This window comes from Streptopelia decaocto (genome assembly GCF_964273445.1).
Source record: "Streptopelia decaocto genome assembly, chromosome: 20".
In the NCBI taxonomy this organism is placed as follows: Eukaryota; Metazoa; Chordata; class Aves; order Columbiformes; family Columbidae; genus Streptopelia; species Streptopelia decaocto.
Window position 1 is genome coordinate 4,859,642 of NC_138675.1, and position 12,898 is coordinate 4,872,539.

A 12,898-nucleotide genomic window follows, 5' to 3' on the forward strand; every position below is an offset into this window, starting at 1 on the left:
TATTTAATTGAGAAGGAAAAACAATTCTAAGACAGGAAGATACCCCAATTTGAGTTAGAGGCTGAGCATCTACAGATCTTCATTGTGGCATTTTTGGGGAATGCTACTTCCTGTAAGAAAATATTTGCTTTGTATCCAAATCATTAACAGATTATGTCTGAAGGCGTCTTGGAAGAACAACCGTATAGTGTTGTGGACATGCATGAAAAGTGCAGGAGAATAATTGGTGTGGGAAATGATGTCGCTGGGTGCCCGAACTGCAGTTGCTTTTATAAAATTGGGACCTGCAGACTACAATTAGCTGCCATTAATTTTGTTGAACAGAAATATGTTCCATTTATTGTACAATCAGGAGCCCAGGCTTGAATGAGTTTAAATAGATGAAATCTAAATTACACTGACAGTCCATTAAACAGCAGCAAAACCCCTTAAAGAAAATGGATTCGCTATGATACCAGTTTATAATAAAATCATTTGCCAGAGAAGAGCTGTAGCCCGGGCAGCGGGAACGCTCCTGCGAGTCTCCGCTGCGGATGGTAAATTGGTTGAAGCATTTATTGCAGAACAGGGCGATGTTTTCTGACGTGGCGCCAGCAGCGGGGCTGGAATGTGCCCAGCGGGGAGCGGGGCTGGAAGATCAGACCAGCAATTTGTTTGTTGTCAACCGTACTGTTGGGGAGAGGCGGCTGCGGAGCTCCCTACCTGTCACCGGGCATCTTTTCCCACTTACAACCGTGTGGTTGTCATTCCCCGTGCGTCCCTCCCCGCGCTTCTGCATTCGTTTCTAAACCATCATGCCAAATGCTGCTGTAGTTAGAGCCGTTTCCGTTACTGACCTTTGTTTTCAAGGGTCTGGGGATATTCTTGTATTCGGAATACAGGCAAATTTAGATTTCAGCATTTAGGATTCATGGAATGTTGCAGATACTTTTCTTTGAAAGGTACCATTTGGTTATTAATGATGTGTAACTGCTAATATCGTGTTCCTAATTGTATTTAAGTGTGTTCTGAGTGGTGGTGGTGAGGGATTGTGGCATTTAAGTACCTGAGGCACTGCAATGAAGAGCCTGCTGGTCCCGCTAGTTTGGCTCCATCAGAGTTCCGAGTGGCCTGATGATGCTTCTTCACTGCTTGGCAGAGGGTACTTTTAATTATAAGACACCAGAATGGAGGGATGGAAATATCCTTTAATTCTGGGATGTAAACATCCTTTATTCCCACAACTTGTTTTCAGGGTTTTTGGTTTTTTTTTTACAGTTTCTTACATCCTACAAATTTCTCTGATGGACTGAGAGTGGTGGGATCAGCGCTGTCTCTGGGTTAGAAGCGGTGGATGTGGAACAGAACGTCCACGTGTGCTGCGGGGATAAGTGTATCTGCAGTGTGCGTTTTAGCACACGGATGGTTGAACGTAGAGCTCGTGTTACTGCTGGTTCCATGAGCCTGATGGTTCACGTGGGTGGGTGTAACAAGGTTGATGCACGAGCTATTCAAACTTGGGGTCCAATGAACTCCCCCAGGTTGTACCCGAGTTGTTAAGAATGGTTTTTATTTACACATCTAGCATATAATTTTTAAGGACCTCTAACTCCAACACAGACTATCTAAAGGAAAGCAAAACGAGGGAAAGAACTCACAATCCAGTAAGGCCCTGGGATGTCAGATCCGGGCAATGTGTGTCTATAGGGATTCTAATTACAGCTCCTGCGGACTCCGAGCTTGTGAGTGCTGAGATGTGATGGCAGCGGGATGGAGACAATTCCTTGACAAGGGCTTTCGAGGACCATGGTTCCTGTGGAGCTGTGCAGAGCCTCAGGCTTTGGCTCTTGCGTGATGCAAGTGTAGACTCATTAGCTTAGACATAAAAGGATTCTAATTGTGGAGACGGTTACTACCCAAAACGCAGCATTCAGGCTGGGAAAGGTTCGTGTGTTCAGGGAAGTGAAGTGGTTGGGTTTTTTTTTTCTTCCAAAAGATCTATAAGTCCACGTATTGAAGCTCCATTTTTAAAAGCAGCTTTCAGTGTGCGAATATTAATGTAACCCTTCAGAACTAGGACACATCTGGTGAATATCACAAGCCCAAAGGCATAATGACTCTGTACCATGTGTCGTAGAAATACTTCATCTCCAGTGGGACGTTTTACACGAAATAGGAAAGGAAGCGAATGTGCTCGTGGTTGAGAACAGGCGGTGGGTCCCGCTGGCTGTGCAGGGAGCTTCAAACTGGCTTTATTTTTGTTGTGGGCATAAGTTTTATCTACACAGGTGTGTTGCATTGGAAAAACGGCACACGGTTTCTCTTTGCTCGGGTCCACATCAAAGCTGTTCTTCAAAATACTGTATTTGTGGCTTGGATTTCTGGTAAATCAAAGTAATGGTTCTTCATGGTGAGCTTTGAGTGGCGGATGTGAATGCATCCATAAAGCTTCTCCTTTTGGCATATTTTTTCTGCTTCTAGCATTGGTGCCATTGCTTTACACCTGAATTAACTTGTTTTTTTTTAATCTGTATGGCCTGTATGGCTTTGGAGGCACCTGAACTGGATGGCATGGTTGGTTTGGCTTGGCCGGCAGCCAGCAGGGCCTCCCTTGGTGCAATAGAGCGGGGAGGCAACGTTTGCTCTACCCGACTGGACGCCGGATTCTTTTGTGTCCCCCGTTTCAGAGGGACGCTGAGGTGTTCGTTCCGTGCGCTGACAGCACTCGGAAAATGACACTTGTGAGACGGAGATATTAAGAAAAGATGTTGGAAGTTGTGGCGTTGCCTGTATCTGAAATCTGGTGCCTTTTGATACAAATTCCCCAGTGAATCCACTGCAAGTGAGCAATGGAACGGTGTGTGAATGGGTGGTACCGAGCAGCTGCTTTGAGTGAGCCGAGGGCTCTTAAAATTAGATTAGCCAAGGAAGCCTGGAATACAAAATGGTGCAGCAATGCCTTGATACGCTTAAATTGCTGTAGCTTCTGAATAAAGTGGAGTAAATCCTACTGCATCAGTGCAGGGAGGATGCGTTTGCAAGGCAGGTGAGATGCTTTCCCCCTGGCTTTAGCGTTTCTGTGGGATTTTCAGGATTTTGGATGCCATTGCGCTATAAGTGTGAGTTACAAGTCAAACAGATCCCCGTTCTGCTGGTGTTGGTGGTTGATGACACACACGCTGTTGCTGTTTTTACAATGTCCGTGTGCTGCTGCCGCTGCCCTGGCTGGGACATGCACAACTGAAACTGGCTCTTTGGAAAAGGCAAGTTGTACTTGACATGAACGGACGTAATTCTTGATTTCACAGATACTGGAGGTTGTTATATAAAACTGTTGATTGTTATTTTCTTACTAAAAAAAGAAAAACCCCCAACATTTTAGTGCATTTTACATACATGAAACATACGTAGCCTTGCTACTTAGTTTCCTGTGATACCACCATCATTAAGATAAATCACTACATTTAGTAAATAACTCATCGAGCACTGGAATTTTTGCAAGTTTGTCCTCCTGACCATGTCTCCTCTGCTCTGATGCTTTTTGGTGGGAAGGATTAATAATAAATCCAATATGTGAGTTAACTTGTTCTTTTAAATGACTCTTGGAGTTACCTCTCAGTGGTGAGAGGGTTCCCGAGTACAGGTTGGGTTCCCGAGTACAGGTTGGGTTTCCTTGTTTCTTTGGGTAAGATGATGTTTTATTGTGAAGAGCAGTGACAACGCATCCTCAGGAACGTTCTCTGTGCTCTTTGTGCAGCAAAAGAACTAGAAAATGTCTTGAAAGACATTCAGATTTTACAAGACACGAAACAGGGTATTAGTTGTGTTTTGAAAAGATGTCTTATGAAACTCTAAGACTTTTCTCTAGAAATATAAATAGGTTCACGGAAAATGATTAATAGAATAGCTGGTGTTCTTTGTCTTGTATGGAAGTTGGCAACTGCCACTTAAAAAAGGAGAACACAAGGGCCTTGAAATAGTTGTTTGGCTTTGGGAGCAGCATCTTTACCTTGGAGCAAACCGTGTGCCAGTTTTCTCATTGCTAAGGTCGTTATCGTTAATCAGGCACTCCTTTCCCATCCTTGCTGTAATTTTGCGGTGCTGCTTCTGTTGTGGTTCTTGCCAAGACTGTTTTTAAACCAAGGGATCTTCTTTACCACCCGCCTTGTGGAGTCCGGTTGTCAAAGGCGAACAGCAGCAACGTGTCGGTTCTGTCATGGCCAATGGAACCTGAGAAAGCCCAGCCCTTCCCCGAGCTAAATCTGGTATAGTTTGCTGCATTCCATCTATGATTGGTCGCCTTGGTTTTCTTCACAATTAGAAGAGAAAATACGTTAGTGCGGGTACGTAATAGCAAAAGATCTGATTAGTTTCCTGTTTGATTTTGAGCTGGTTCATAGATTGTGACCTGGTCATTTTTATGAACTGAATTCAGAACGGTCTTACGACTTCCTTTTGTTTTTCTAGCAAAATGTCTATTTGAATCGCAGGTAATTTTTATGCAGTGAATTCCCTTATTTATCATAAAACATCTAGTTTCTATTTTTAGGTAAGACTCTGAATGAATTACATGTTATGCAAATGAAATGGTGGCTCTTTCTAAGCTTAAGCTGTTTTTTTAATTTATCCTGGTTTTATGTTCTTTCTTGGCGGTACTGAAGTTAATTTCCATTATTTTAAAATCTTGTTTTTTTTAAAGATTGCGTATATATTGAAAGTCGCCGGCCGAATACCCCGTATTTCATCTGCAGCATTCAAGACTTCAAACTGGTAAGGAAAACTTTCACATCTCCTCCTTTTCCCTGCCCCGTTCTCCAGAGCGCTGATAACATTTCTGAGCCTGTATCTCTTCCCATCAGATTTAAACTCCTGCAATAGCTGTTTTGCCATAAGGCAGCGTTGTCTCCTTGGTTTAGAGCGAGTTAGCTGGGCTGTACAGTTCAAATTGTGGTCCGTGTCATTATATGGTTTGGTAATCCACAGAAATAGTAACGTGGAGTTGAGTTTTTTTGGGAAATTGTGGCTCAGTAAGTCCAGTTTTTTCCTGGGAAGTGAAATTCGGCTGTGCCTTTACTTATAGCTTTCTATAGCACAGCTGTGGAAATGGCAACCCGGGGCTGCTTTGTGTGGCCTCTTATCTCTGCTCATCATTGGACTGAGGATGCCAAGAGAGACTAGACCCTATATTGATGTGGAAAACCAGAAAATAACATGAAAAATGGACAGTTGGGGGCCCGGGCAAGAACAAATGAGTTGGAATTGTGCTTTGCCCCTTTGTATCTGAATTTTTGAGAGTAAAAGGTTAAACTTTACGGTGCTTTGGGTGCTGCCAGCAGGTGTTTGGCAAAGGGGAGCGTTGCTGCTGATCATCTTGCTCTCACAGAATCCCAGAATGTCAGGGGTCGGAACGGACCTGGAAAGCTCATCCAGTGCAATCCCCCATGGAGCAGGAACACCCAGATGAGGTTACACAGGAAGGTGTCCAGGCGGGTTGGAATGTCTGCAGAGAAGGAGACTCCACAACCCCCTGGGCAGCCTGGGCCAGGCTCTGCCACCCTCACCAGGAAGAAGTTTCTTCTCAAATTTAAGTGGAGCCTTTTGTGTTCCAGTTTGAACCCATTACCCCTTGTCCTATCATTGGTATCACCCTTGCCCCTTAACTTTCACCCATAGACTCTCAGCTCTTGTTGGTTTATGGAAGTTCTGAATATGTAATAAACTGTCCTGCTTATCAATGTATCACCTACAGACAAAGATCTTTTGCTATCGGAATGTATTTTCCTTTTCTAAGCTTTCTTACTCAAGTCTTCCATTTTACTCCTTACAAGTTTATGTTTTTGAGACCGCGGTGGAGAACGTGTGGTTTGTTCAGTGCTGGTGTCTGTGGTGCTTGGCACTTGTGCCTGTTCTCTCCCTCCTTTCCTTCCTTTTCTTTCCTTTAAGGAGTTGTTGGATTTGGAGTGAACAGATTCTAGTGATGGGTTAAGCCACATTATCAGGTGCTTTTGTGTCTGACTGGAATTACAATGGGATAGTTGCCATTCTGGACAATAAATTCCTGCTGAGTTGCATTAATTGCTTCCCTTGTCAGCACTGGTCTTGTACAACACATTAAAGCTGTTTGCTAAACTGTCCTCCTTTGTCTTTACCGTTTCTGTGGGACTGGATTCCTTCAGGCTTTCTGGGGTTCACGTAAATAACTTTGTGGATTGAGAGGTAAAGTACGATTAACCATGTTGTGCCTTAGAGAAGCTGTCAGCAAGAAGTGGCTCTGTCTGTAATTGCCGTGCCCTTTCTGGTCTGCTGTGGCTTCAGTATCTACATAACGTGGGTTTTGCTGGAACATTAATGTCTTTGAAAGTAATTTCCACTAACGTGTTGATAGTTTGATATGTTATTTGGGACAGAATTAAATAGCACCAGCACCAGAGGTGGGACAGGAGTCCTGCTCTGCCGAGCATCGCGCTGCTTGTTCCTGCGGCTGAGAAACCGCTTTGAAATAGCATCAACTGGGGACCTGCGGGAGCCTGGTGGAGCTCGCTGGGGATAACGGTGATGGCAGGAGGGACGTCACCTGTTTGTCATTGCTCGTCCTGTTCCGCTCTGTATCGCCAGGAAAGCCAGACTTGCTGTGGAGCGTGGACTTGGTGTAACGCGCTTTGGACTCGGAGCAGGAAACGCACCCTGGGCTCCCGGGCAGACCTCGCGGGCTTTGTTGTGCCTAATTCTCTATGATACTTAGAGGGAGCTGTGTTAATCTAACTAATCTGATGATCCCGCTCCAGCCCATATGTCTGAATGTTTGTTAGCTGGTGTTTGTTTGATTTTTTTTTTTTTTTTTTAAAGTTTCAATACACAACGACACCCAGGAAGGTTTGGAGATGATGGAACAAGCTGGCTGTTAGTCTTAAATATGAATGTTTCTCACCTTTCCTTTCTGTAGGAACTCCAGCAATCTCCAGGCATTCAGCAAAATTCACCATAAAGGTCATTTTGTTGATGGTTCTTTAAAGGCAAAAAAACCCACTGCCAAGCCCACTGCAGCTTGATCTGAACCAGATCTGGTTGGCAAAGCTTCCTCTGTACAGAGATCTGTTACATTCCACGGAGATCTATTAAACTCCAGATCTAATACAGCACAATAATAGAGCTGCCTGGTAGAAAAAATTCCAGGTTTCTAAATAGTGTCATTATGCTAACATTTGTACTATACCAGATGTCTTTACTAAGAGATTTTTTTTTTGTTAATTTAGCTTTTATTAAGATAGCAGTGATTGCCATATAATTAAAGTTTCTCCCTGGAAATATTCAGCTATACATTTAGTGCAGATATTGTCCACTGATGGCAACAGAACTCTCAAGTGCTAAGGCTGTGTGCGTTTGGATTTACCTTTTCTTTTACTAGAAAGCTTGATTTCTGCAACAGTAGATAGTAACCTAGTAGTTAACCCATTGTTGTTGAAGGGAAGGGCAGGAATTTGTGCAGAAGATTGATCGAAAGGTAGGAATGGGAAATATTTCCCATGAATCTTGCTTAGAAAAGGCTTTATATTTCCAGCTGCCTACAGAGCCGAGTTGCTTGAATAGCAGTGTCACGGCGCTGGAGCAGACGTGTTCTCCAGGGCAGGAAGGTGGGGATGCTTGCAGTGCTTATTTTTCGTCCCCTTATCGAAAAGGGTGGCGTGGTGGGTCATGCAAAAGGGTGGAATATGCCATGAATGTTTCCCTTGTTCGCTTCACCAGTTTTGAATTATCGAACTTAATACATGTTAAAAGGGACCTTGCTGTGCTCTGTCAGTGTAATATAGTTGTCTGTGCTTAAGGAAAAGAAACAAACCACCCAAGCGAGCAAATTTACTAGATTTTTTTTGTTTTCCTCTACCGATTGGGTTATTTTGTTCTGTTTGTGACCTGGATCATCTTTTTAACCTCTCTGCGGTGCTAATTCATTTTGCTCTGGATTAATACTATCCTCTTCCAGGACTCAAGGCCAGATTATCCTTAAGGACTTTGATTAGGAGCGAACTGTGGTGCAGCCGTGCGTCAATCTGGCCCTGCTTTATTGCTCCCCGTGTTTTTGTTGGTCGTCACTTCTTCCTCTTTCCCTGGGGTACTAAATATCAGTCACTCCGGTCAGTGTTCTCCCTCCTTCCAAACAGGGCAGTGAACAAGTGGTTGGGTTTAAGTGGGAAATCTGGATTATTCAAGGTTGTGATGAGCTTCAGAGCAACTTTTCTGACCTTGTTTTGGAAACACTTCTTCACCTGTTTGCTTTAAGCCTGTGTTATCCACCTTATTACGCCAGCTACTTTATATATTTTTTAATAAGAAACAGCAAAATACTATTGGGAAGCTGGAATATGTGGATAAAACTTATACAAGGGCATCATAATGTGGCTTTAATATTTCATTGACGTAACTTGACTGAACTATAAGAAGGGAGAAAACGGTGTTTGGTAGAGTAGTAAAACCGGGATCCATGAGCATTTAATTCAGGGTTGATTTCCTGTTGATTTCTTTCTTTTGGAACAGTCTCACAGCTCGGGGTTTAAATTACATGGACAAGTCAATAAACTGGGAGCAGTTAATGCCGAGGTGCATGTTTTTCTCTTTCCTAGATAAGTTTTTCTGACTAGTTGTTCTTTCTGTGCGAAACCATCCGGGTTTCATTGCAGCCAGTCCTCCGTCCCCAAAAAAACACAGCAAGGCCTTTTTCTCTTGTGTTTTCATGGAAGAACGCTGCGTTTTGAAAGCACAAGCTCTCACTTTATTTCTGATTTGGATCCACCATTTGAAGGAACAGATTTGGATTCTCAGCAGACTGAGGATACAGCTTCATAGCTATAGGTTTTTATTAAATAATAATATTTTGTGTTTTTTTATTGTAGTTTAAAGCTTCTCAGATTCTTTGCATTATAATCAGTGTATTATAAACAGTGTTTTTCTTTGTTTATGGTTAAGTCCTAAAATTCAGTCCTTTATCTTAATTAAAATGTTGATTGTGATTACTTCCAGATGATGAAAATACACGATTAAAACTTAGGTGACTGATTTGTATGAGGAAAATCTAATTAATGTGCAGAAATTTGGTTACTACGCATCTGAAACCAAGGCAGTTCCAGCTGGTGAGATGAGAGGGGGGAAAAGCCGCGTCCAAAACGCGAGAGGAAGTGGAACCGTTGGCTGGGAAGTTTATGGGTTTTTCCTCCGCAATAACAAGTGGAGGTGAAGTGACGGGTCAAGTAAACAAGAACAGCAACAGCAAAACCAAAGGGCGATAACTGCCAGGGAAAAGAAACACAGAGCTGCTGGTAAGAACAGGAGATCTCTGACTGTGCCACAAGCTAATTTATACAAATACAAAACATCCTGCAAACCTGCCCTCTAATCCTGTCATTTAAACCTTTCTTGGTATGAATTTCCAGTGTCTAAGTCCAAATTTCCCTTTAGGTTTCTTCTTTTTTTCCGGAGACACAACCCACCAGCAAACAGATTTCTGCTTTGCTGATTGATCCTATTTTGCCTCAATTGGATGTCGCGTTTAAAATGGTAACAGGCCCCGCTTTGATGCGCAGATCCCGACTTCCAGCCACGAGAGCGGCGGGTTTGCCGTGTGGAAGCAAACGCGGATATTGCCCTTTGTGTGTTTACGGGCCCCGGCGCGTTCTCCTTGAAGCCTGAGCGGAATGGAGCTCGCAGCTGGATTGCCCCAGGGCCTTGTAACAATTTACAGTCTGGACGGAGAGGCAGAAGTGCATAAAAAGACAGTTGTGAAATGCCGCCAGTGCCCTGTAACAGCGGATCCGCGCGGTGACCTTGGCTGCGTGGGCCTGGGGGAGCGTTTTGCTTTGATCCGGGAGATTAAAAATCGAAAGGGAAAATATTGCATCTCACCTGGAGTAAAGAGGGAAAACGAAAAGGGATCTGTTCTAAATGGTGCAGTGTGCGCTCCCTCTCCAGCGCGTTCTTCCTGTGGACAGCCTCGCGTTTTAGCAGACGCGCTAAAATTCTATTTACTGCGCTTTTACAGGAGCGGGTGTTTTCGAATGCAAATATCTAGGTGAGCCACAAGCATTTCTGTCTTTAAAAGCCTCTTTCTGTTTGCAGATGAATTGCTGTTCTGTTCCCGAACTGCAGCTGAATTAATTTGTGGATCATTTTTCCTGGCCGGCTGTGGAGGCAGCGTGACCTTTCCTTTTTGGTGTGGAAAAATGCTGATTAATAGAGATTCTCACTTCTCCAGATTCAGCTCCCTTTTTAAAAGGCCAAAAGGTTTTCTTTCTACTCCAAACCTTCACTAGAACTGCCCCACGATGGCTCAGTCCAGTTTGCTCTTAAGGTGCGGAACAGACATGCCAACGAGAGCGAAACCAATGAGACATTTGAAGGAGCGCTGAATTATTTAATATAAAACATTTAGCCTGCAAATGAGGTTGGCTTTTCTGTCTGATGTGGAGCAGATTGCAAACCGCTGTGCTGGCGGTGGGGCACGTGTGGGGCGGGAATGGGGATGGAAACGCGGATCCAGGGGCTTTGACGGCAGCGGCCACGAGTGACGGGGAATGGGAGGTGACAGTTTGAGGATTGCATGGCAGGAGCTGCACAGTGATTAAATTCAGCGGCGCTGTCATTGAGCCGTAAGGCTGAAGATAACATTCCCTCCCTGTGCTGGAAACAAGAATCAATACAAACTCCTTGACAGGGGCTAAATTATTAAATAGAGCCTTTCTTACAATGTTTCATTATCTGGGATTTACCTCAGCTGGTGATTTGTCGGCAGCGCAGGGAGATACGCTGGGCATTTTGTATTAAAATCACTCCAGATGCCTATGAATCCATTTTGATAATTCCCTTCTTTTTTATGGTGTTTCTCCATAGATTTTTTTCTTCTTTTGCCCAGATGATGCTTTGCATTGTCACACAAATACTAAGCTATGGTACACTGTAGGGTTGGGTATTGCCACACACATCCTTTCTGTAGGAACAACCTGTTCTTGAAGTGCCGAGTTGATTCTTTGTGTGTTAAACGAGCGAGGTGTTTGCGATGGTGAGTGCTCAGAGCTGAAGAGGTAGGAGGCTGCGCTGTGAATTTACGGGTATTGGAATTTCACTGGACTCGATTGAAAAATACAGCAACATTCTTTTTATTTAGTCGTGTGTCTTGTGAGCACAGGAGCAGAAGCCATCCATTCTGGAGCAGCGAAACCAGCGTGTTTTGTATTCCCAAAGAGCACAGGCTTGTGTGAAGACATATTTAGACCTGGTTGATGTCGTCAGAGGAGGGAAGTGAAGAGTGTTCAGCATTTTTATGGCTGTTTCTGGTTCTGTTTTTTCTGAGTAGCACCGGTGCAATTAAACCAATTCATACAGAGCTACGACGTTATCACAGTTGTCACAATTATGTCACAATTACATCACTGTTCTCTGGAAAGGGAGAGAACGTTCATATTTGGGGGTTTAAAACAGATAGTAGCACTGTTAAGAATAAGGATTAAACAGCTGGAAGTTGAGATTATATGTATTTTAGGGCTCAACTCCAGCTCTTCTTCCCTATGGCCTGGATCTTTACAGTTGAAATCCAGGCCTTACAACTTGTGTGTGTGGGGGGAAGAAAGAAATAGAAAGCGCACATAATTCACAGGTTATTTCCATGCGATTACCCTGTTTGGTTTGACACCGCCGGGCATTCGGAAGCGCTGGCGAGATGCTCAGCGTGTGCGTGACCGCGGTCCATAGCGCTCCAACCAGAACACGGCCGGCAGCGCCTTAACGGCAGCTCATGGTGCTTGTCAGGCTGTTTTAAATCAGAATATCGCTCTGGTTCGTTGTAAAGCTGTTCTGTTTTGGAAGCTCACTTCCATATGAAGGGAATTCTAAGAGCTGAAGGGAGGCAAAAATAGGACTGGATGTGAAATCCCGTGCTATTGTTATTTTTTTCTAATTCTATAAAAATGAAAGCTGGAAGCACAATTGATATAAATACCATTAATATCACTGCCACTGCCCATCTGACTGTGAGCCGAGGATGAAAACAGGTATTGAGCAAACAGGGAGAAACAGGAATATAGTGCTCATGGTTGTGGAGTGTAATTGGGATCGCGGTTCCCAGGCTGTGTTATCAAGAGGGACATGTGTAGTCATTTGTGCATGAGAACACATTTAATAGCAAGGGCTTGATTTTAGATACAGGAACCACAGAGTTTAACTTCCCTCTCTATATTTGACCTGCCCGTATTTGTAGGGTTTTTTAGGCACTTAGCAGTGTAATCTTCAGCACCTTTTGCCTTTATTTTTTCCTTTTCTGTTGTCTTGTTTCCTCCGAATTATGGAAAGCAAACCAGCTACACCTGGTGTTGAGATAATTGGCTGCTAAATAAATCAGGAGTTGAAAATATGGAGGAAAAAGATTGTTATTTCTGGCTTTCAGGGGAGGGGCAAAGTATTGGATGGTACATTAGCTGCTTTAAATGTAGCAAGAGCAAATGGAGTTAGAACAAATTTAGCCATGTCCTCTAGTGTTGAATAGTGTGAGCATCTGTCATGTTTAATAATGCTCCTGACCTTTAGGATTATTGAAGTTGAAATTTTCTCTCTGGTCATTTGGGGGTACTTGAGCTCTGTCAGATCCTTCGTGTCTGCACTAAGTCTCCAAAGACACGTTGTTATACTTTGTAAGCTGGTGACAATAATTCATTTAAGAAATTTGTTTTCCTGCTTGCAAAATGATTTTCCTTAAGGAATGTGAAATGTCACTGTGGTCACGGAATTTTAGCGTGTCCCAACCCTCACCATTTGCTTGCTGGGAAAGGGCAACCCCACCAATGGGCTTCATGTGGCTCCTCGAGGTCTGCTAAAGCGCTTGTGAAAACCAAATGTTTGGTGTAGCATGTGGAGGTGTGGGACACAATAAACATCCCGC

At 43.6% G+C, this 12,898-nt stretch overlaps 1 protein-coding gene across 7 annotated transcripts in view; it reads left to right on the forward strand.

Annotated features, from left to right (window-relative positions):
• Positions 1–12,898, forward strand: part of RERE (arginine-glutamic acid dipeptide repeats) — a 164,459-nt gene that overhangs the window by 55,569 nt on the left and 95,992 nt on the right. For all 7 annotated transcript variants that reach the window (XM_082069793.1, XM_082069798.1, XM_082069792.1 and 4 more), the window contains one exon: positions 4,679–4,749. In XM_082069793.1, the coding sequence (XP_081925919.1) occupies positions 4,679–4,749 (71 nt within the window). The remainder of the gene's footprint in view (positions 1–4,678; positions 4,750–12,898) is intronic.